Raw genomic sequence first — 24,124 nt, forward strand, 5'->3', positions numbered from 1 at the left:
AGCGACAGTTTGCTTATTTTGGAGGAGATACCGGGAATTGAACTCAGGGGCACTCAGCCACTGAGTCACATCCCCAGCCCTATTTTGTATTTTATTTGAGATAGGGTCTCAATGAGTTGCTTAGCACCTCACTTTTGCTGAGGCTGGCTTTGCTGAGAACTTGCAATCCTCCTGTCTTAGCCTCCCGAGCCGCTGGAATTACAGGAGTATACCCCCATACCCTGCTCCAGTTTGCTTTTTTACCAGCTTGTATCCCCATTGATAGAGTAGTGGGTGGGTTGGGAGTCATTCCATTGTATTCTTGCCAATATTATTACCATGAAAAAAAAAAAGCTTTGCTATTTTAATAGGTAAAATATTGGTTTTCTTTGTATTTCTTTGCTTACTAACAAGGCCTCACATTATTCCACATCACATGTTTGTAAGTCATTGGTATTTTTCCTTTAAATAGCCTGCCATCCACATTACCCTTTTTGTTGTTATTGTTAAATTCTACCTATTTTTATGAATTTATAGAACACTATTATCTGGCATATTTTTTGCAAACTGAATGTTGGCAAATTAACTAGATGAGAGAGGTTGGGGACTGTGAGCCCTGTGGCGTGTATGTCCTTTCACCTGCTCCCATGCCTGTGACTTTACCAGCCTCCGCAGGTAGAGCCAGGTGGCCAGCCTCATGGTTTCCCAGACACCCAGCACAGTTCTCAGCTCAGGGCACTCAATCAATGTTTGTTGAACGAATTAAGAGACTGGCCTGCTCATGTAAGTACTTCAGTGTGAAAGCCATTTCTCTGTGGGATGCATAGGAAAACTCTAAGGTCTTCCAAGGAGTAAGTAACAGAAGATGACAAAAATGAAATGTACAGTGTGGTTGCTTCTCTCTATAGGCACAGCTGTGCAAGGTACAGAATAAATTCTTATTGTCATCTCTTTTTGCTTTACAAATTCAAGGGAATCCAAGTCACAATATCACTTCACTCCCATTAGCATGACTATCATAAAAATAAAATGAGTGGTGGGGAACACATGGAGAAAGTGGACCCTCCTACATTGCTGGTTGGAATATAAAATGGTGCTGCTTTGGAAGAGAGGGCAGGTCCCCAAAACATTAAACAGAGTTGCCAAGTGACCCAGCAAGTCTACTCCTAGGATGTACCCAAGAGAATTGAAAACACACATCCTTGCAAAAACTTGTACCTGAATGTTCACCATAGCAACATTGTTCATGATAACCACAAAGCAGGCAAACTCAAATGTCCATGACTGACGGTGGATAAATAAAATGTGGTAGATCCATACTAGGCAATATTACTTAACCATAAAAAGGAATAATACATGTCATCATACAGATGAGCCTTGAAAATAGCATGCTAAGTGAGAAAAGTCGAAGGCTACCTATTATATTCTTCTATGTATATGAAATGTCCCAAATAGGCAAATCCATAGAGACAGGAAATAGATTTGTGGTTGACAGGAGCTGGGAGTGGGGGTGGAGGTGGAAAGTAGGCAATGACTAATGGGTATGGAGTTTCTTTGAGGGATGTTGAGAATGTTCTGGAATTCGTGGTGATGGTTGCATAACCTTATAGATACACTAAAATACTGAATTAAAATACTTTGAAAGGGTGAATGTTATGGAAGTGAATTATATCTCCATTAAAAATAATGAAGGGAACTACACTAAGGTAAGACTTGGCTTCGTTAGGCAGGTGATGGGCCCTTGTCACTCACAGTGGCGGTTCCTCGGGGAGAGCGTGTTGAGGAGGCAGAGGCCCCCAAGGCTGCTCCATGAAGCTGGCAGTGGCTGGGAGTAGGTCCCTAGTCAGCAGTACTTTATGTGACCAGGATCTATGAAGAAGGCCTGGGGCGCCTGGGACAAGGGTGAAAGAAAGTTGAGTGTTTCTTTATTAAATAGAATAAAACAAAACTGGACCTAAATTAAGTTGGGATAAATAACAGCTTAGTACAGTAGAGTAGGAGAGCTCTGAGCTGCGCTTAAGGTTCTGCTCTGCCTTGTGTGCTGCTCATATAGGGCCTCTGCCTTGCTGCTCAGCTTCCTGCTTGGCCAAAGCCAGGTGCTGCTCCCTGGCTTGCTTATTTTACAGGGGCACGAGGAGCGTGAGATGAAGTAATGCACATGAAAGCGTTTCGGAGCTTCAAAATTGTTGTGCCCAAACAGCCTGAGATTCTTGTCCTTCACATTTTGGTCTCTTTTTTACTAATTTTTTTTTTTCCTCCATGCTGGGGATCTAACCCAGGGCCTGAGCATACCAGACAAACACTCTACCATTCAGCTACATCCCCAGCCCACTCCAAACAGATGCTAATTATTGATTTGTTGATTTTGTGTGCTCTGATTTTAGTAACGTTAAAGTTACATTAATAAACATTACAGAATTGTACTGTAGATGGGTGTTTACTGTGAAGTAGCTGGTATGGTCGGGGTCGGTGTGGTTGGGGTAGGTGATGAGACAGGGACCTGCAGGATGTTAAAGCCAGCTCAGGAGTTTGGGCTTTATCTCACTAGTAGTGGGGAGTCCTGGTAGGCTTTTGAACAGGAAAGGGTCATGATGTTAAGGGCCTTGTTCAAGGATCCACGGCACAGAGGCTGGATGCCCTTCAGGTGGCATGGTGAGCTCTTGGGTTATCCCAGAGAGGGAAGAGTGACAACCCCAGAGCAGCTAGATCCTAGCTGGAGTGAGAGGAGAGGCGTGGGAAGCAGGCTGGGCAGGCCTCTGGCAGGAATGAAGAGAACCCAGGCTTCCTCCTGTCTGTCTGAGGGAGAGAGCGAGCCCTCCACTTCCATGAAGGGACCTCATCACGAAAGCCCCCAGCAGAGGTAACGTGGCATCGCTCACCAAGAACACGCAGAGCAATCTTGACAACTATGTAAAAGAAACATTGTAGAGATGTCACTATGATTACAAAAAGAAGTTTAAAAATATGCAATATTTTAAAAAAATCATTAAGCACCTAATTGAGCATGGTGCAGTATACAAGGAACCGTGCTGATATGTCTTCTAAAAGTATATAATTTAAGATTATCTTTCCTTGATTTATTTTATTTTATATCTTAATGAGATTCCACCGAGGTCCCCTGAGCTTCCCACTACCAGTGTGTAGGACAAATGAAGTCCGGCGTGGGAGGAAAGCGCTCTTGGCAGACTCGCCGGCTCCTTTTATTTGGTACTCATGTGGTTGTTAGCTGTGTGTGTTTGTAAACTGGGAAAAGCCTGGAACAGGAAGGAATTGTGCTTGTCAGAGCGTGTGGGGACACACCTGTGGAGAGGGCCCCTCTCTATTCCTGCAGTAGGGGAGCCTCCTCAGCCCAGGGTCCTGAGGCAGACCAACCCCTTGAGGCCAGCAGTGGATGTGGAAAACTGCATCTCTCCTCTTTGGTTTGTGTTTTTGGGGACTTCAGAGAGAAAACTGGTCTGTCTGTCTGTTCCCTGGTCAGCAGGAGCCACCCCCGTGGAGGGGAGGACCCGTGAGTCTGAGGAGTGGGAGCTGGGCTGTGGAGCGAGCTGGGGCGGAAGGTGGGCACAACTGGGAAAGTGTAGGTGTGGTTCGAAAAGGCTCCTGGTAGGGTTGCAGGTAGGATAAGGGTCATTTGAATTTCAGATAAACAACGAATGATTTTTTTTTTTTTTTTAGTATAAATAGGCCCTGCATATTGAATGGTATCTACTTATATTAAAATATTAAAATATTATTCCTGTTTGTTGGGAATTCAAATTTATCGGAATGTCCTCCCCCACTCTCCATTACCAAATCTCGCTCCCTGGGGAATTCTGATTTGTACCACCCCCACCCTCATCTCCGTGAGCCAACCATACTCTGAGAGACCCCGCTCGTCAGGAACAGGAACCAGGTACAGGAACATACTGTACAGGGTCTTTCTCATCCTTCTCTCCCAGTTCCTTTTCTTCTAAGTCCATTAATTCCTCCTCCGTCTTTGCCTCGCATCTTTCCTGGGGCTGGAGCCTATCGTGGTGGCCCTGGAGCCCCTGAAAACTCAGAGCGGGGAGGCAGAGCTGACTGTGGTGTCTGCAGCCGGCTGCTTGGATTTCTTTGAGGGTTCTGCAGAGGAGACGCCACACAAATGAGCAGTGTAACCTCACCCTCGTGGCCCAAATCAAACCTGCAGCCTCAAGCAGCCAGAGATTGGGTTTCAGAAGTGCTGGCCTTTGAGGAATAGTAAATATTCATAGGCTCCTCCCTTGGCTTTCCACTCTGAGAGTAGAATTCCAAACATTTCCCCTCTGGTGGGGTTTCTCCTACTGTGGTCCTAGGATCACCTGGGTCTGGTCCCGCTGGACCCCAGCCATCTGCAGGGCTCACCAGAAAGGAAGATGCTGGGGGGCTGAAGCTCGCTGTCACCTGGGGTAAGGTGTGTCTGTCACTTGACCCAGGCCGCTGATTCCCTCCCCACCCCTGCCCTCCTCTCTCTCTCTCTCTCAGACACACACACACACACACACACACACACACACACATACACACGTGTTCCATGTGGTTAAATATGTCCCATGAGAGCACAAGGAAAACCAACAAGTCCTTAATGAGGTCTGTTTACCTGGGAAGTCTGAGCCATGAACTATACCTGTGCTTACTGGCTAATGAAGTCCTTTACAGACAGCAGGGCTTCTCCTCACCTTGAGTGTGTCTGCCTCCATGAAGGCGCGGGAAGAGGTTCAGTCCATCTAAGCACTGCTTCAGTGGAACAGAGGTGGCAGCATTATATATGCCTCCCTCATGCCCAGAGTGTGAGATCATCTCTACACTCGACAACTTCCCTGATGTCTATAAGCAAAATTCCATCGGATTCGACTGATGCCTCCTTTCCATTCATAACCCAAGCCTCTGATCCTCTGCACAGGGGCCTTAGCACCCTGGAAGACCTGGTGCACAGGTTCCTGCTTTTTGACAGATGGCATGAGTGAGTGAGCGTGTGTGTCTGTGTGTGCAGGTATTGATCTCTTTCACTTTCAGGTCTAACTTGCTGAGATCTCCCTTGCTCAAGAACCCCTTTTCAAACCGTAGCACCCTCTGGCTGCTCTCAGGGTTTTGTGTTTGGTGAATGACAGATGAATCCTGAGGCACACTAAGCTCAGCAAAGCCATTTGTACCCCGATTGGGTTACTGCACCCATTTTTCCTGGATTTGCACCTTCTGCTGCTATTGGCCTTCTGGCTGCAGGGGGAGTCAGATTACAGCAGGGGAGGCCTGGAGGATTAGTGAAGAGGTCCTGCAACAGCCAGTTGATAATTACCTTGGGGTTCTGTCACAAAACTGACTCAGGTCTCTCTTTCTGGCCTCAGAAAGAGGAAAGGCCATCCTTTCCTTACCCAACCAGCCCCTCTCCTAGTCTCCTGGATCTGACTCCTGTTCTTTTTTAAATCATGGTAATGTGTATATAGTAAAATTCACCCTTTTTAATGTATTATTTTTGCAGATTTGACAAAGGCATATAGGTGGGTAGCCATTAGCACAATCAAGATATGGAACTGTCCCATCACCCTGAAAGGTTTCCTTGTGCTGCCCCTTAGTCAACCCTGCACTCTGCCCTGGCCACTGATCTATTTGGAGTCCCTAAAGTGTTGCTTTATAAATGTATATAAATGTAATCATATAAATGTAATCATAGTATGTAGTCTTGGAAGTCGGGCTTTTTTTCATGTAAGTGCAGTGTGTTTGAGACTGATTCATGCTGTGTGTATATCTGTAGTTTATTCCTTTTTATAATCAAATGGTAGTCCATAGTTATACACAGATTTTTGCATCAGCGTCACTTTTACCTGAGTAAACACCTAAAAGTGAAGTTTGTGGGTCATGTGGCAGGTGTATATTTAAATTTACGAGAAATTGCTGAAAGTGGTGGTACCACTTTTCATTCCTACCAGCAAACTTTAGAAGTTGTAGTTGTTTTGCATATTCATCACTATTGGGTATTGCAGTTCTTTTTCCTTTTTTTCCCATTTTTAAATTTAATTTCAGCTATTCTAATAGTATACAGTAGTATCCCTTTGTTTTTAAATTTGCATTTCCCTGATGGCTAATGCTGCTGAACATCTTATGCTCATTCGTCATCCTTGCATCTTCTTTTGTGAACTATCTATTCAAATCTTAAACTCTTTTAAAATGTGGGTTGTTTGTTTTGCTATTGTTGAGTATGAAGAATTCTTTGTAAGTTCTGGGTACAACTCTTTTGTCAGATTTGTTATTTGCAAATAATTTTCCCCTTCTGTGGCTTGTCATTTCATTATCTTTACAGTGTCTTTTAAAGAGCAGATGTTCTTAATTTTGATGAGGTTCAGTTTATCTCTTTTTTTTTCCCTTTTATGGATCATGTTTTTACTGTTGTATACAGGAAATCCGAGCCTAGCACTGTGGTGCACACCTATAATCTTAGCTACTCAAGAGGCTGAGGCCGGAGGATCACTAGTTCGAGACTAGTCTTGGCAACTTAGTAATACCTGTCTCTAGATACATACAAACATAAATAGGACTGGGAGGTAATTCAGTTGTAGAGCATCCCTGGGTTCAATCCCCAGTAACTGTGCTTAACCTGAATCAAATCTGTGCTTAACTTGAAGTTCTATGTGTTCTTCTGAAAGTCATATAATTATAGGCTTTGCATTTCGGCCTATGAACCATTTTGGGTTAATTTTGTATATTTTGGGAGGTGTGTTTTTGTCATATGAATTTTGCAAAGACTTATCTTTCTCCATTTAATTGTTTTTATATATTTGCCAAAAATAAATATGTGATATGTGATTTGCAAATATTTTCGCAATGTTCTGCAACCCCCATTTTGTGGGTTGTCCTTATACTTTCGATGATGCCCTTTGAAGCACAAAAGTTTTTAATTTTGAAGTCCAGTTTACATATTTTTTCCTTTGGTCGTTATATTTGGTATAATGGCTAAGAAATCATTATCTAATCCATGGTCATAAAGATTTATTCCTCTCTTTTCTTCTGAGAGTTTTATAGCTATGGTTTTTGTATTTAGATCTCTGAACCACTTTGAGTTAACTTTTGTATATGGTGTAAGGTAGGTGATTCAACCTCATTCTTTTGCACATAGATATCCAGTTATCCCGGCATCATTTGTTGTAAATATTGTTCTTTCTCCCTTAAATTGTATTGGTACCTTTGTCGAAAATCAACTCTATAAATATAAGGTTTTATTTCTATTGACCTGTGTTTCTGTACTTTTGCCAGTACTGTACTATCTTAATTACTGTAGCTTTATAGTAAGTCTCTTTTTTTTTTTTTTTTTTTTTTTTTTTTGCGATGCTGGGGATTGAACCCAGGGCCTTATGCTTGCAAGGCAAGCACTCTACCAACTAAGCCATATCCCCAACCCTATAGTAAGTCTTGAAATTGAATAGTATGAATCTTCCAACCTAGGCCATCTTTTTCCAGTTATTTTGGCTCTTCTCATTGCTTATATGGCAATTATGTTGCATCTATAGATCAGTTGGGAATATTTGACATCTGAACAATATTATGTCTCTCCATTTTTATTTAGGTATTTAAAAATTTCTTTTATCAATGTTCTATTGCTTTCAGTAAACAGGTCTTGCACATATTGTGTTAGCTTATACTACTCATGGTTTTAGGTGCTATTTAAATGGTACTTTTAAAAATTTCACTTCCAGTTGTTCTTTACTTATACAGAGAGATACAATTGCTTTTTTGTATATTGATTTTATATATGGTTTTAGTCACCTTTTGTGTCACTGTGAACAAAATACTTGACAAGAGCAACGTAGAGGACGAAAGGTTTATTTTAGCTCACAGTTTCAGAGGTTCAGTCCATGGTCAACTGACTCTGTATCTCTGGGCCTGAGTTGAGGTGGAGCATCATGGTGGAAGGCATGGTGGAGGAAAGCAGCTCAGGACATGAAAACCAGGAAGCAAAGAGACCTCTGCTTACCAGGGAAAACATACAAACTCCAAAGACATACCCCCAGTGGCCTGCTGCCTCCAGCCACACCCTACCTGGCCTACATAGGGTATCCATCCACATCAGTGGTTTAATCCACTAACTAGGTTAATGCTCTCATAACATGATCATTTCACCTCTGGACATTCTTGCATTGTTTCTCATACATGAGCATCGTATATAAGTAACAGATATTGAGAATTTTCCAAACTTGTATATTAATTCTGGTAGTTGTTTTGTAGATTCTTTGGTTTTCCTACATGGACAATCATATCATCTGCAAATAAATAACAGTTTTATTTCTCTGTGTCTTTGCTTTCTTTTTCCTGTCTTATTACACAGTGTAGGACTTCCACTATGATACTGAAGAGGAGTAATGCAAGGGAACAACCTTGCTTTGTTCCCAGTCATAAGGGAAAATATTCCATCTTTTCCTATTAAATATGATCTTAGCCGTAGGTTTTTGTCTATGATGTTGATCAGATTAAGGGACTTTCCTTTTATTCCTAATTTTTTTTAATCATGAATACATGTTGCATTCTGTCAAATGCTTTTTTAGTAACTATTGAAACTATTTAGTAACTATTGAAACTATATTTTTTCTAATTTAGTCTGTTAATACAGAGAAATGTATCGATTGCATTTTGAAGTTGAATCAGACTTCATTCCTGGGATAAACCCTACTCGGTTAGACTGTTATCATGATGTGCTATCCTATTTGAGGCTAGCTCCTCATTTTCTGCTTCCCATTTTCTCCTTCCGTTTTTATCATCCTGCACCTCCCTCTGCCCTTTCACACAGATTTCCCTAACTAGAACTTCCTTCAGCCTTCACCTCTTCATCTCTTTCTCTCTTCTTACTCCTTGCTTCTTGGTCCCCAGTGACTTCCCAGAGGCCTGTTCTCAGGGTCTCACTTCATAGTTCCTGCACTTGTTAATACTGAGGCCCCAGTCTCCTTCTTCCTAGACTTTCTCCTCCATGGTCTCAAGGGTTCTGGATCTGCTCTGCCTTGCCTGGCCCCCAACCTCAAGTGGGTCTTTGCTTCCTCATGCTTCTGGCTTTTGTGACACCTCCCATTCCCTTTGCTTTCCTCGCACTGAATCTTCCTGAAGCCTTATCCTCATCCTGCCACTCTTTAGTTCAACAGTCTTTAATGACTCCCATGGTTTAGAACTGTGCCAGGCTCTCTCAGCCTCAACCACATCTTCTCTCCAGGAACTTCTGGAGAATTAGAGAGCCCGGGTTATTTTTTCAAGGATGCAGTGTAACCTGGGGACATGTGCTTCCCATGCCTTCCAGCCTCACTATACATCCCCCTAACGGAGAGCCCAGCGTACCCTGGGCCTGCCCAGGAGTCTCCTCGTCACCTCTCCACTTTTCTTCCCCAGCTAAGCAGGCGTTTTTTGCATGGCATATTGATGTCTGCTCCATATTACTAGTCTCCTTCAGTGTGCCCTTGTCTTAGATAGTTTGGGTCACTACAGCAGAGTCCCATAGACTAGGTCGTTTGTAAATAGCAGAAATTTATTTCTCACAGTTCTGGCAGCTGAGTGCCAGCATGGCTAGGTTCTAAGGAAGCCCCTCTTCCAGGTTGCTGTCTTTACATATCCTCACATGGCGGAGAGCAGAGAGCAAGGAAGTAAGCTCTAGAGTCCCTTCTTTTAAAGACATTGATCCCTTTTTCTTGAGGGCTCCTCCCTGGTGGCCTAATTACCTCCCACAGGCCCCACCTCCATTAGACATTTATACTTTAACATATGAATTCTGAGGAAACACCAGCATCCTATAACATTCAAGTGGAATGAAATTTCCTGTAGAGCAGGGGTCTTCTTCCCTTGTTGTTATCAAGTGTCCCTAGGCCATGTGTTAAAATGATGGTGATAGGATTTTGGGGTGGTCTGAGGTGCAGCTCAAAGCCCTACAGCTTGGAGGCCTGAGCATCTTCACATGGCTTGTCTCATGTGGGCCCAAGGCCAGAGCAGAACCAAGATCAGCACACTCAGATACTGAGGAGTTTACCTGTGCAGAGACATCTTGACTAAACATCAGTTCACTAGGCTCTGAAATGTGTGATATAAACTTGCCTTTGTGGGTTCTATTGTACTGTTTTGTTTTCTCTTAGTTTTTCAGTAAATACTCCTTTCAAAAGAATCCCAGCCTCGGCTCTGCAGACCAGAAGGGGTGGTGGTGTTTTCCCACACACACATCTCAGTCAGCACAGAGAGGGGATGCCTGAGGAGCAGGGGATGGCAGACGCCTGCCAGCTGGGGTGAAGGACTGTCAGGGAGCCTTGGCGCTGGTGTAGAGATAGAGTAGAAACCTGGGGTGGGGGAGGTTGAGCCCTGCTTAGGACACCAAGCCCCACTGGTGGGTACCTTGCCCATCTTCATTCCCCAGAGGGTTTATGTGTGACCAGTGAGTCCTGGATTCAAGGGAGCTGATCTCTGGGAATAATGGGCCAGGACCTGGAGGGGCAGCCATTTGTGCTATGTGAATTCCATTACACTTTCAAAAGGGAAAACCTGCTGGCCCTGGGGAAACTTCCTTGTGGTACCCCTGCTGCCTCCAGCAGACCTTTTAATTTTCAGTACTGTGGACATGTTCAGTATGATTATTCAATGATTCCCTGTCCTTAGGGGCCACACCCCACCACAGGCCAGCTGAGCTTTGGATCCTGGGGACGTCAGAAAGCCCAAGTGACTGCTTGGGTGTTCAGTTGTGTGCCAGGTGTCCTTGGTGTGTGTTTGCCAAGACCTTGGCTGGGGGCTCCCGACTTCCGAGTCAGGGGGTTCAGGGTCGGGGCTCAGGGATCAGTGCTCCAGGCCTGAGCTTGGTGTGCTTGTGTTTCCCTCTGCAGCTTGTCTCCAATGTCCTCATTTTCTCCTGCACCAACATCGTGGGTGTCTGCACCCACTACCCGGCTGAGGTCTCCCAGAGACAGGCCTTCCAGGAAACCCGGGAGTGCATCCAGGCGCGGCTTCATTCACAGCGGGAGAACCAGCAGCAGGTGAGTGAGGCCTTCCTGCCCTGCACAGCCCGGGACAGAGGAGAGGGCCGAGGCCATCCTCCGCTGAGCTGCTGAGCCAGGGCCTAGCCCACTTCCAGGACAGGGGCCCTGCCCACGGGTCAGTGTTTCCGCTGAGGGAGCCCAGCATTCCTGTTCCTGGCTCTGTGGGAATGCTCTTGGCCTCCCTGCCCATAGCCCTGTGGTTTGCCCACAAGCCAAACAGCAAGGTGGCTCCTCCCTCCTTCCTTCCTGGGCTTCCCATGAGTTTTGAGAGGGGAAGCAGTCAGCATTTCCAGCTGAGATTAAGGTGTTTCTCCCAGGGCAGGGAAGAGAAAAAGGGGAGGGGACAGGTATTGGCAGTTCCCATGGTACCCCAACCCAGCTCTTTTTCTCTGGCCAGTACTGGGTATGGTTGGTTCAGAGAAGGAAGACAGTCCTATCTCTTCCTAGACTGTCCTGGATCAGGGAGGCAGGCCTTTCACAGGACCACAGTCTCAGACTGGACTTCCCCAGCAAACCCTGGGCAAAGGGACTGAGGTCAACCTTAGGGTTCTAGCTGTTCCCATTCTGAGGTGTGATCCTGTTTGGGGTTCAGGGCCGAGTCGCCAATATGTCCTCTCCTGTGTGTAGATCAGATAGAGACCTGGTAGCTGTAGATAGTATGGAGCCTAGATGCTCCCCGACAGGAGGCCTGGGAGGGGGTGTGGAGGGGCGGCAACCCCAGAAACAGAGTGGGCCTCCAGCAGGGCCATGGGTCTCCCACTGCTCTTGGACTAAGCATAACTCTTATGAGATAAGGTTACTGCAGACCAGAGGCTCCTTCCTCCCCAAACCCTCAGCCCATATCAGTGGGGCCCTTCTGTGTGCTGCATGCTGTCAGGCCCCTTAGCTAATGTGGAAGGACAGGGAGGACATGGCCAAGAGGGCAGTGGTGTGCACGCTGTGGCCACTCCATGCAGAGTGTTGTCACTGCAGTGCAGGTGTCTCAGTCCATCTGGATGCTTGCTGGGTGGTTCCAGTGATCTCAGCCAGCCAGTGAGGGGGCAAAACTCCCAGTGTCTACAGGTCGTCCTCAGTCCCCAATCCTTCCACGCTGCTTCTGTGGCCACCCATTCACTCTTTGGCCCTGTCTGGCTCTTGCTCTGGCCTCTTGAGCATCCTTGCTCAGCAGCGTCCTTGGAGTCCTTCCGCTGACCTTCGTTGACGGCTTACCTTGCCTTTGTCACACTGCACCCCACTCAACTCCCAAGCCCTGGCACTCATCAGGCCCCAGCCCCTCTGCCCTGAGAACTGGACACACTCCTTCTCCTTCCGTTTTAGGGAGTGGCCCTTTCACTTCAGGGGCTCTGTCCCCTCTGCAGGATAATTATGTTTTGTAGCTCATCATAGTTCACCTGTTTTGACCCTCGCTGGGAATTTAAGGGAGAAAATATTTTTGTCATGCCATGTTCAGGGCCAAGGCACTGGGAGGGCATCTTGCTTCCTGTGACAGGCCCTTTCCTTGGCCAGCCAGAGCCAGCAAGCCATGCAGAAAGAGCTCCTGGGTGCCTTGTTATGAGGGACTCAGAACTGTTCCTCCAGCCGCCCCCGCCCACGCCACCCAGCCCTCAGCCCCCAGAGTAGCTGTAGATGTAGGAAGGTCTCTCATGAATCCAAACCGCGTACAGCACACTGTGTCCCAGTCGTACGGTATCACAGAACTGTCCTTTAGTTCATGTTTCTTTCAGCAATAATTGTTTACAGAGAGTTGAGTAAATGTGAGATGGCCTTCAGTGGCCTTGCTTCCTGATGCCTGGGGACACCAGACAGATGTGTGGAGAGCTGCATCTTTTACTCATTTACCAGTTTTCCAAGTATAAGACCCTGGGCTGTAGCACTGGATAAGACACAGCTCCTGTCCCCTAGGAGGCCTCTCTGTGCACTCAACAAGAGGAGATGCAGCTGACAGCCATTGACACCCAGGGTAATCAGGGGCTCTGTAGAGGACAGCCCAGGGTGGGGTGGGACTCTGGCAGCTGGAGCTGAACCTCCTCTAAGGAAGGAGGGAAACCTGAAGGAGAGTTAGGAGCAGCGTGTTGGGGCATCGATTCCAGGTGAGGGACTCGTGCAAGCAAAGCTCCCGGGAGCTTGCGGACCTTCCCATGTTCTCTCTGTCTGGAACAGGATACAGACTTCACTTCATGGGTGCTGGGAGGGAGGGGGAGAGTTGAGGAAAAGCCAAATGGTGGGGACCTCCAGGCCATGCTGGGGGCATGGACTGATCCTGGAAGCTTCTGGAGGCAGAGAAGGTGATACGGTCTGGTGAGTGTTGTCCACAGGCACTTGCTTGCTCGCACCGTGGAGTGCGGGTCAGAGGCAGCAAGCCTGGAGGCCAGACCTGACTCAGAGGCTGCCCCAGGGGTCAAGTCTGGACCTGAAGGTGGGGGATGCTGGTTAGGGAGCTTCATCAGGGAGAACTGCAGCCAGGCCTGGGAGAACACAGGGAGAGGGCGAGGCACAGGAGAGGGAGGTGGATCTGAGCAAGGGGTCACAGTGCAGAGCAAGGACAGATGTGTTCAGCAGATCCCGAAGAACCGTACTTGATGTGGTGGTGTTGATCAGGAGAGTGCTGTGGCAGAGGAGGTGTTTCAGAGAGACTGGGCTATATAGGCAGCAGGGAGGGCTTGGGGAGGCTATGTGGCCAGGGCCGTGCTCCTGGAATCCCAGAGACAGGTGAGAGCTGGACACGGGCAGTAGAGGGGGACATGGGTGAAAGGGCAAATATGAGAGCTCTTTCCAGGTCAGTAGGACTTGCTGATTGCTGGACGCTAGGACCCAGGGGAAAGGAATGAGTCTGAGTCAAGTTCTGAAAAATGAACAGTTTACATGGGCAGGGTCTTGACCTTGGCTTAGAAGAATGGGGATGTTGGGGGCAAAGGTAGGGAACTTGGAAAGAAGAGTCCCAGGGGAATGAAAAGGTGGGAAGGCACGTCTGGTTAGGGAGGTGGAGGCAAGACATCCAGGTGGATGCTGGAGACCAGTGAACCCTGGAAGGGGGCTGGGGTGTGGATGGTGGGAGGCTTGGTGCAGGAGGGAGAGGAACCTGAAAGGACAGAGCAGCAGAGGAGACTCGGGCACCGGGAAGGGGACCCCGAGTTCAGTGTAGAGTAAAGGACAGGAGAGTGAGGGGGCTGCGGACCACCAGAATGAAGGCTGGAGAGGAGAGAATTGGGTGAGTGAGCCTGTCGGGCCTGGCCCCGAGTGAGGGCTGTGGAGGGCCGTGGCAGAGGCCAGAGCCCACGATGGCAGCAGGGCAGGCCTGGAGGAGAACTTAAAAAGGGAGCAAAATCCAGACTCGACAGCAGCTGACAAGAGGGGCCACCGAGTGGCCTGGCCTCCTCCCCCTTCTGCTCCCCCACCTCCTCTTTGCTGGTTTTGACTTCTCTTGGTTCAGGTTGACTTGCTTTCCCCTCTCCTGGGCCACCGTCCGGCCCCCATATGGATTTTGAGCACTCCCCCATCATTTCTGTCTCCAGGAAGGCTTCTCTGATCATCCCAAGTCTGCCCAACCTAGGTCAGGCATCCCTGCCCGCTGTCCCCATAGCTTGAAGAAGGAGGAACCTGGCCTAGCAATAGGCACGTGGTTATGACTCCTGGCATCCAGAATGATGCCTGGAACATGGCAGCTGGATGGATCATATAATGTCATCAATAACCACACCCATTTTACAGATGAGGAACTTCTCTTCACTCAGAGAAGTTCAGTAGTTTACCCAAAGATACGCAGTCTCTGGTCACATCCGGGTTCTAAGCCAAGGGCTCCGTCCTCGTAGGTCCACCAGGAGTGCCTTTCCCAGTGCAGCATGGTGGCAGGCAAGGGGTAGGACTAGGAGGTGTCCCAGAGAGATGGGGCCAGAGGACCCTGGGGACATGACTCCAGCTGTTGCCCTCCCCTTGCACACAGATGCTAGCCCCCCTGAGCCTCAGGAGAGCCTGGGGGGCCTTCCAGGGGCCTGCAGGCAGGGACACAGGTGTGGAGAGAGGGACCTCACCAGGCAGATGAAGGAGTGGTGACCAACTCATCTGCTTCCCTCCTCAGGAGCGGCTCCTGCTGTCTGTCCTTCCCCGTCACGTTGCCATGGAGATGAAAGCAGACATCAACGCCAAGCAGGAGGACATGATGTTCCACAAGATTTACATTCAAAAACACGACAACGTGAGGTACGGGTGAGGATGGAGTGGGGCTTGGGACACGGTGGGAGAATTGAACCCCAAAAGAACCATCCCCACTTCTTTTCTTTATGGGCACAGCCCAACAGGGGGGCCTGCCGGCTTTGGAGTGTGTGTTGTCTGGAGCAGGGCAGACCCACGCTCCAGTCATTGTACCCTGTTTAACTTTCTTTGGGGGCCAGTGAGGGGCCGCAAGGCTGCAGGAGAGGAGAGAGAAAGAAGGGGAGAAAGGAATGAGCAACACCAGCTGTTGGGGACACTTCTAGCCTAACAAAGGAGACAGAGAGCATAGGTTTGGGATCCCAGTGTCCCCTCATCACGGTCTTCATCACCACAGAGCAGCTTGTCCGTTCTGAGCCCCATGTGCTAGGCACACGCCAGGCACGGATCCTCTGAGTGTTCCTGCAAGGCGGCACAAGCAGCCTCCCCAGTTCATAGATCAAGCTCAGCAGGACTGAGGCCCTTGCCCACAGTCTTCCAGCTCGAGGGTCAAACCAGGGTACACCCGAGTTGTCCCCCTGCTCCGAAGCCCACACTCCTCTCACGGCGTATCTGCTCCCTCCCCAGACAGAAGCTGCTGACAGCAGGGCCGTGCAAGCAGATGTAGATTAATAGACTGCAAAATCTGCTTATGAGTTCCACAGGGACACGAAGCGATACAGTGGCCCTCATCCAGCAAGGCTCCTAAAGAGCCTGGTAATCCTCCCATATGCCAGAAAAGGAGCCGATATGTGTGCCTGGAGTTACATTCTCCCTGGAAAAGTTTTTCTAAGAGCTGAGTCCTCTAAGGTTACTGTAAAGAGAACCCTTTGGGAGCTTGGGCTGCATTTTCAATCCAGGGAGGGAATGGATCATGCACATTGTTACACACGTGCATGAACACACGCATGTGCGCACACACACAGACACACAGACACACACTCTGAAAGTGAGGCTGATAGTGGGGCCCGGGAGAGCGGTGGGGGTTTCGTCTTGTTTTGTTTTTGTTTCTGTTTTATTTGGTTTTTCAGTACTGGGATTTGAACCAAGGGCCCACACATGCCAGGCAAGTCTTCTACCACCGAGCTACACCCCAGCCCAGAGACCTGTTTTTTTCATGTAGAAAAAGCAGAATTGCCCAGTATCCAGGTGTGCCCTGGGACCTGAGACGGTTGATTCTGCATTTGTGTCCTCCAACCGTCTCTCAAAACAGGGAGGAAAATGTAACTGCCCGACACATTCATGCTCAGTTTTGAGGGGCTCCCACCCACCCCCCGCAAAGCCTACCATGCTCGTCTGTCGGGCAGGGCCAGCATAGCCAGCAGTGGCCTCAGTCTACTGGGAGGAAGGCTACCCCTGACAATCTCTATGGCCAAGAGGCATCCTGAGGGGACCAAACCCAAAGAGGGCAGTGATTGGGGGTAGCTTGATTCATGGGTGTGAGCCCAATGGGTAGCACACTGTGCTGGCTCTGCGGCTGCCACCTCTCATGCCATCCTGTATGCTGTGGTGAACCATTACTCAGGATCCTAGCGGGTGCTTGTGGAGTGCCATGCCAGCGTGCTTTTCTGGTCACTGCCCAAAGTTTTTTCGTGTATTTACTTAGTCCCCACAGAAAGTGTCAGGGTATAACACTCTTATCATCCCTAATTTACAGATGAGGAAACTGAGGCACACAGGTTTAAAATGTCCAAGATTCCACAGCTGGATGAGTGGGAGAGTTGCTACCAAAACGCTTTCTGCTTTCAGAGATTTTATCTAGCCAGACTCCTGGACACATGTTTATATAGCCCGAAGAGGGAGTTAGAGCAAGGACTCTGTGGGAAGGTGGCTTGGGGTCTGGCTCAGAGGCCCAGAGGACGGGGTGGGGAGTGGGATTTGGCTTGCAGTGTGTGTGTGTGTGTGTGTGTGTCTGCATGCTGGTGCACACATATGCCTGTGTGATTGAGGATCAGTAGAGCTATCCCCCTGGGACGCATTAAGTAACAGCCTTTCCTATTAAGACAAATCCCAGAGGCTCAAGTTTCAGGTGGGAAGAGGTGACCCAAAAGCAGCCCCAACACATATACCAGCCTATCCCAAGTTCCCCCTTCTGGAATTTTCTCACTGGCCATGGCATTGGCCCCGGCAGAGTGTGGACAAAAGATATTTTCCTTGATTGCTCATAGCTCAGCAGAGATTGCCACAACTTCCACTCAGTTTATACACAGAGGAAATCCAGAACATTTGCTGCTCAGAAATAGCTTGGCCCTTAAGGAACAGGGCCTCAGCCTGGCTTGACCACCACCTCTGTGTCCCTGTCCAGTCCCTTCCAGCCACCCACCTTGTCCCACACAAGGTGGGCATCAGCCTACTTCCTGAAGTCCCACAGTTGTTGACTCTCAGGTCCCTAGCCCTCCAGTAAGGGTGTTTGTTCAGAGGGGCTGCGGTCTCGTTCATGAGGATGACCTCAAAGAATGGCCTACCCTCTGGATAATCCCTTCTCTCTCCCCTCCCACGGAGGCAGTGACTTTAGTCAATAAAAGGACAGGGCCCTAATCACAGAGTGGCCTGAGCATTTGCACAATAATCAGGCCCCCACCCCAGTGCGGGTATTTCTGTCTAGGACATGCCAGGATCAATGACAGTACTCAGGAAAGATAAAAGGAGAGAAAAACCAAAATGCCGTAATTTTCATGGGGATGGAACTCATGGTGAGAGAGAAAGGTGGCTGGTGCACATCAGAGGCCAGCCACCTGCAATCACATGCAAATACCGTGCTGGGGCTGCCTTCCCTGTGTGGCTAGCAGCACTTGGCAGCCCTGAGTGGAACCAGTGCTTGTCCTGGTCTGTTTGGAGGTTGGACTTTGGCTCGGGCTGGGAGTTGAGTAGTAATTGGGGGTCTAATAGTTTTAAAAATCATTTTGGGAGCTAGAGATGTCGCTCCATGGTACAGTGCTTGCCTAGCAGGTGCAAGGCCCTGAGTTCAAACCCCAGCACTGTGGGGGGAAAAAAAAAAAACAAAAAACTGAAAACAAAACCACATGCACGCACACTTTTGAGCCAGTGGAGAACAGAGGTTGGGCTCTGATGTTAAGCAGCTCTGCATGTCATCCCAACTCCGCCGTGTCCTGGCTTTGTGACCAGGGCAAGTTATTGTCATTGAGGGACTCTAAACCTCAGTTTCCTCATCTGTAAAACAGGATAGCAAGAGTGCCTACTTAATAGGGCTGTAGAGAGTGCACGTCAGAACGTAGGGAAGTGCCGAGCAGTTTCTGGTACATAAGTGTTCAATAATCGATTATTGTTACTGGCATCTTTGTGGTTATTATTGCACTTCTATCAACAGGGAAAGGCAAGGCCTGGGATTCCCTAGCTGAGAATGGGAGAGTAACAAGTCACATTCCTCCATTCTCCGTGGAGTTGTGGTATTTAGAAAGGGTGACAACATGCTGTTCTCCAGCCCCACCAAGAACAAGGCCATCAACTCCACAGTGTGACAGAGGGACCTGGATAAGGACTGACGGGGGCTCCGGGAAAAGGGTTTGTCCTGGTAGGGAAGGGGGATAGAGAGGGGCCAGCACCCCTCATTGTCCTTTGACCCAGAGGAGAAGAGTTCACAGCAACAGTTCCTGGGTTCTCAGCAGGGGCTGGCTAAGGAGTCTGTAGAACATTCTGGTGCTAGGCCATCCCTGGCTATGAGTTGAAGCAGGCCAGAGGCCAAGGAACCCCCGGAGGCCCCACCCCCAAGACCCCAGATGCCTCTCCTGATTGTGGGGACAGATGAACTGTGTCACCCCTCTGGCTGAGCAGCCCACTGGGACTGGGGCCCCTGGTCCTGTGGTTTGTAAGTCTTCCTCTCCCTGCCCCATGCTGTGCCCCATGCAGCTGGCAGTGCCTGGTCAGGGTGGGAGCTGTATCCTCTCCACTTCTGGGAGGGGTGAGGGCCTTGGGCCATGCTAGCAGAGGCTGCTCTGGGGGTAGGGAGGGCTCCAGGAGCTCAATCTGGGAAGGAAGGAGATCAAAAGGGGCTAGAGGTAGACCAGAGGAGGCGCCACACCATGTGGTCACAGTAAGAGCAGATGCAGACGCAGACATGCTGCCAGATCACCCTCGCCAAGCAGCCACATTGTAGAGTGGAGCAAGATGAGCGTCCGTGTCTAGCAAACAGGTGCACATCCAGCTGTGCTGGGGGGGACCTCTGGGAACTTGGGCACATCACCTGGTCTGAGCCTCACTTTCTCACCTGTAACCCAGGATAGACGTGTCCACTCATTCATCCATTCAATTCATCTTTACCTCTGCCCCAGTCAGTGGGGATTACCATGCTCCAAGAATGACTTGAATTTAAGGTTCACGCCATCTCTGACATGGTGAAACCTCCTCTGTTAGAGAAGACACATACTAAACAACAAGTAATTGGTAAATTGCCACCACGTGCTTCCTCAGGTGAGGCACCCTGCAAGGAGTGGGTAGCTACCCAGGAGGCGTGGAATTTGCAGCATTCAGATGTGAAAACTTAGGTCTCAATCATGGTTACAATAGTAAACTTGCCAAAGGAAACACCAGGATTCTCCAGTCCCACCACAGGTCCTTCTGAATGAGGGTCACCTGACCAGCCTGTCCAACACTGGAACCCTTTAGTTTATAAGGTAGCAGATGTCGTGAAGTTGGCAATGGATCATTTCAGATTCTTTATGGGGAGAGAAATCTGCCTCTTCTAGGGGGCACTGGTCCTCTGCCTAAGAAACGTTTCTCCCGGGGCTCCATGTGTCCCCCCACTTCTTTCAGGATGGGGGAAGGCTACTGTGGGCGTGGTCTTCCTTCATTGGCTTGAATCAGAGCTGGGTTTTAAGGTACCAGAAGCACTGGAGGCTGCAGCCAGGGTCCTGGCAGAGGGGCTCCTGAGCCCAGCTAGCCTGGGAATGGATAACCAGACCCTATCCCCACATATGGGGATGCATAGGGTCTGGGGAGGGATTTCCTGCTTTGCTTTCTTCCCCCTCTGGTTCCTTCTCTCCCCAACTTCTCCCTAACACCTCCCCCTTTTAAGGTTATTATCTCCTCTCTCTCCTTCAAGGACTTGGCTGCATTCCCCAGGTTGCTGTGGTGTCTGGCTCAGCCATGTGTGGTTCTGAATTATAATGACCACACCACATGTCTGAGATGCTCAGATACCCATGGGCAGATTGTGCCCCCTATGGGCAGAGGGTGGAAAATACTCCCCTCCAGCCAAACCCAGGAGGAGCCAGCCATGAACTCAGCATTCCTGTCTCAGGCCTGGTGCTCAGGAAAGCATGCCAACCTCCACTCCCATGCCAATTTCAGATACAAATGACTTTTTGCATTTTTTTTCTTTTGAGGTGGAGTGTCTTGCTATGTTGCCCAAGCTGGGCTTGAACATGCAATCCTCTTGCTTCCACTCCCGGGTAGCTGGGATTACAGGCTCATGTGCACCACCAAACCTGGCAAACACATGTATTTTTGTAGTGGTGTTGAGGATTTGCATGCTAGACAAATGCTATACCACTGAATTAAATATTCAGCTTCAAGTGGGCTTTATGTTATGAATATTACTCATTTCACAAACATTTACTGAGCTGCTACTACATGCCAGGCTTCCACAATGAAAAAGATCGTCCAGCTACCACAGTGAGATAAAGGCGGAGTGGAGTACCATGGCAACAACAGCTTGATGATCCAACTGGCCCCTGTCCGGGAGCCACTGGGGTTGGGTCTTTTTAAATAAAGTTGTGGTAAAACATATGTAGCATGAAATTTGTGATTTTAAGGGTACAGCTCAGTGGCATTAAGAACTTCATGTTATTGTGCAACCATCACCCTGTCCATCTCCTGAATGCTTTTATCCTGTGAAACTAGAACTGTACCTATAAAACAAAACACCCCCAGCTCCCTGAAACCACTGCTGTCCTTTCTGTCCCTGTGGATTTGACTACCCTAGATACCGCGTAAGTGGAATCTTACAGGTTCTTTGCTTTGTGTGCCAGGCTTATTTCACTTAACACAATGTCTTCAAGCTGCATCCATATTAATAGCACGCGTCAGGATCTCCTTCCTTTTCAATGCTGAATGATACCCATTGCACGACGTTCCGCATTCTGCCTATGCATTCATCCAGCGTTGCACACTTGGGCTGCTTCTACCTTTCTGCTGTAGTGAATGATGTGGCCTGCATGGCTGTACAAGTGTCTCTTCCTATTTCTGCCTTTTCTTTTAAGTTCATATCTGGAAGTGGGATGGCTGGATCAGGTGGTAGTTCTGAGTGTAATGTTTTGAGGAACCTCTATTCTGTCTTCTTCCATTTGACCTTCTAACCAGCAGTGCACAGCCTTCTGCTGTCTCCCCATCCTCACCTGGGGTGGACCTTGAAGGCCTGAGTTTGTTGTGGGCCTGGCAATGGAGGCGTGGAATGGAGGCGGCAGCCAGCAAGGACTTGTTATTTTAGCTCTCTGCACTCACAACCCTGGACCCTGGCTGGGAAGGAGGGAGAAAGGACAGAGCAGAGAGGCACCAATGGGCTGAACCTGGCTGGCTCTGTCTGTGGCACAGTGGGAGTGAGCTGTGATTGGTGGTTTCGATTCTACTGAAAATTCAGACATAGGAAGGATTGTTCTGGACTGGGGAAAGTCAAGGAAGACACCAGGAAGGTGGACAGGTTAGAATCAGTTCCTAAATGAAAAATGTGATTTCTTTAAAAAGTATTTTTATTATACAAAAGATTTGTGTCCTTTGTAGAAAAAATGGAAAATGAGGACAGTATAGAGAGGAAAATAAAAGTACCCAGAGTCTCACTAACTGTGGCGTGGGTCTTGGTACGGTTCCTTCCTTCTTTTTTGTGTCTCCTTTAGGAAGCATTTCCCCGAGTCTTGCGGGACTGTGTAACCGAAGTGTCTATAGGTGCTGTGGCTTGTTCCACTGCAGAGATGGGTCAGGGTAGGACTGCAAGAGGGGAGGTGTTTGCAGGAGGCCCTGCGGCTAGCAAAGTGGATTGCAGGACTTGCCCTGACCCCAGGCCCCCTGGGGCTTCTTCTCTGGGACTCCACTTGCTGGAGGAAGTTTTTCCCTTCTCTGGGAAAGTAAGAGGGTGCAGCTGTCTGTCCTAGGGCAGAGTCTCCCTTTGGTAGGAACTGTGTAGACTGTAGTGTGTTTGGTACGCCCTTTCCCTTTTCCAGCCTGTGCCCTGCGATGGCTCTGCAACTGCTGCCAACTCATATGCCCCTCTCTACTCTTTTTTTCTACCACCCCTTGGAAAACAGCCCACTTGTGTCTGTTCACACCTGGTGGTGCTAACTCACCTAATAGATGTGAGTGACTCACTGCTCTTCCTTACCTTCCCGGGGGCATGAACTCAAGTGACTCTCCAGGCTGGATGATTTGGACTGGGAGGAGGAATGCTGCAGGGGACAGCCCTGTTGGTCACAAAGAGATGGATGGCTGATGCAGAGGCCCAGCTACTCCAGCTCTCGCCCCATACATCAGGCACCTGTGAGGCCCTCTCCCCCAGCACCACCAGCTCCCACAGGGCCTGACATCCGAGGAGGTGAGCTAAGACCCTTCCATACTCTCTTCTCAGCCCTGACCCCTGGGCCCACGTGGGAGATGGGGTGAGCACCCCAGTAATGCTCAGGACCGCAGAGAAGCAGAGGGGCTGTTGTCAGCATGGCGACTTGCCCAGGCAGCTAGGGGAGTCCGCTGCTGGGCGTTCAGCTCTGCTGTAGGATGTGTCTGTGTGCAGGAGCAGAGCCAGAGCTGGCAACTTCATGAAGTCACAGGGCTTCTTGGCAGCAAGAGGGAACAGCCATGAGGAAAGGCATCACCAAAAATGCCTGCGGACAGCTCAGCTGAAGCTGCACAAAGGCAGAGGGACCAGTGTGGCAATTGGGACAAAGAGCCTTGCGCTCCTACCTCTTGGAGTGGGAGGCAGGAGAAGGTGGTGACGGATGGCAGGCAATTAGGGAGGCACACTGCCAACATGGGCCTGCCCCAGCGTCTGGGCAACCGCCACAAGTGCCTGGTCCTGTGGCCAAGAAGAGCTTGAGAGTGGGAGCTAATCGATGAATTAGTCCTGCCTGCTTGCCTGGGCCCAGCGCTGGCTTGTGAAGTGGGCCTCAGAATCACCAAGGAGCAGTTCAGCAAACCTGGGCCCGCAGAACAGATAGTCTCAGAAAGCAGAGGAGCCTCCAGAGGTGACAGTCACCAAGCAGAGAGACGGGGCTCAGCCTCTGATGGGAGGTGTGAGAATGTGGAGGTGGCAGTTTCCATAAATGTGTAGGAGACGCTGCGGGGAGTTCAGTCAGGACCTCAGGGATCCCATATGAGCTTCCAGGCTAGAAGCCAAAAACTGTACTTCCAGTGCCCTCCTTCCTGGCTGCTGGTGGCCAACCTGCCCTTCTGGATCCCTCAGCAGGTGGTAGAAGCCTCGGGAAGGGCCGGAGGGGTAGATGCCTGGGAGCCTGGAGGGAGGTCAGGTCTTGAAGCCACCTGTGGCCCCTCAGATATCTATGTTGTTCCCTTGTCTCCTGACACATGTCCTCAGTAACCATGCAACCACTGGTTCTGTGAATATTGCTGGAGCCACCAGGTGCCAGGCCCTGGGCTTCCCAGGCTTGCATCTCAGGTGACTTGCCTTCCTATATCTGCAGGTTGGGGGACTTTTCTCTTTCTACCCAAGGGGTCTCACAGACCCCAAAACCAGGCTTTTGCTGTGTAGACCAGGGTGGACCAGCCAGTGAGCATGGTCTGTGGCCTTGGTTGGAAACACTGGTGTTGGCCAAGGGGACACTGACTGAATGCATTTCTTGTTTCACATGCAAATCTTGACCTCAGCTTCCCTTGGTTTTCATATCTTGAGAGATAAAGAAGGATTTCCAGGATTACTGTGTGACAAGTGGTTTCGTGGAGACCGGGAGACGACTTGTCCCAGTGGGTGGAGTGGGACAGCCTCCTGAAAGACAGGGACAAGGTGGGTCAGGATGGGG

At 49.3% G+C, this 24,124-nt stretch overlaps 1 protein-coding gene across 2 annotated transcripts in view; it reads left to right on the forward strand.

The window, feature by feature from the left end:
- The window catches only part of Adcy5 (adenylate cyclase 5), a 150,545-nt gene that overhangs the window by 77,964 nt on the left and 48,457 nt on the right, over positions 1-24,124 (forward strand). For both annotated transcript variants that reach the window (XM_047563470.1, XM_047563471.1), the window contains exons 2-3: positions 10,809-10,958; positions 15,037-15,158. In XM_047563470.1, the coding sequence (XP_047419426.1) occupies positions 10,809-10,958; positions 15,037-15,158 (272 nt within the window). The remainder of the gene's footprint in view (positions 1-10,808; positions 10,959-15,036; positions 15,159-24,124) is intronic.

The sequence above is a fragment of the Sciurus carolinensis genome, chromosome 9, assembly GCF_902686445.1.
Source record: "Sciurus carolinensis chromosome 9, mSciCar1.2, whole genome shotgun sequence".
Lineage (NCBI taxonomy): Eukaryota > Metazoa > Chordata > Mammalia > Rodentia > Sciuridae > Sciurus > Sciurus carolinensis.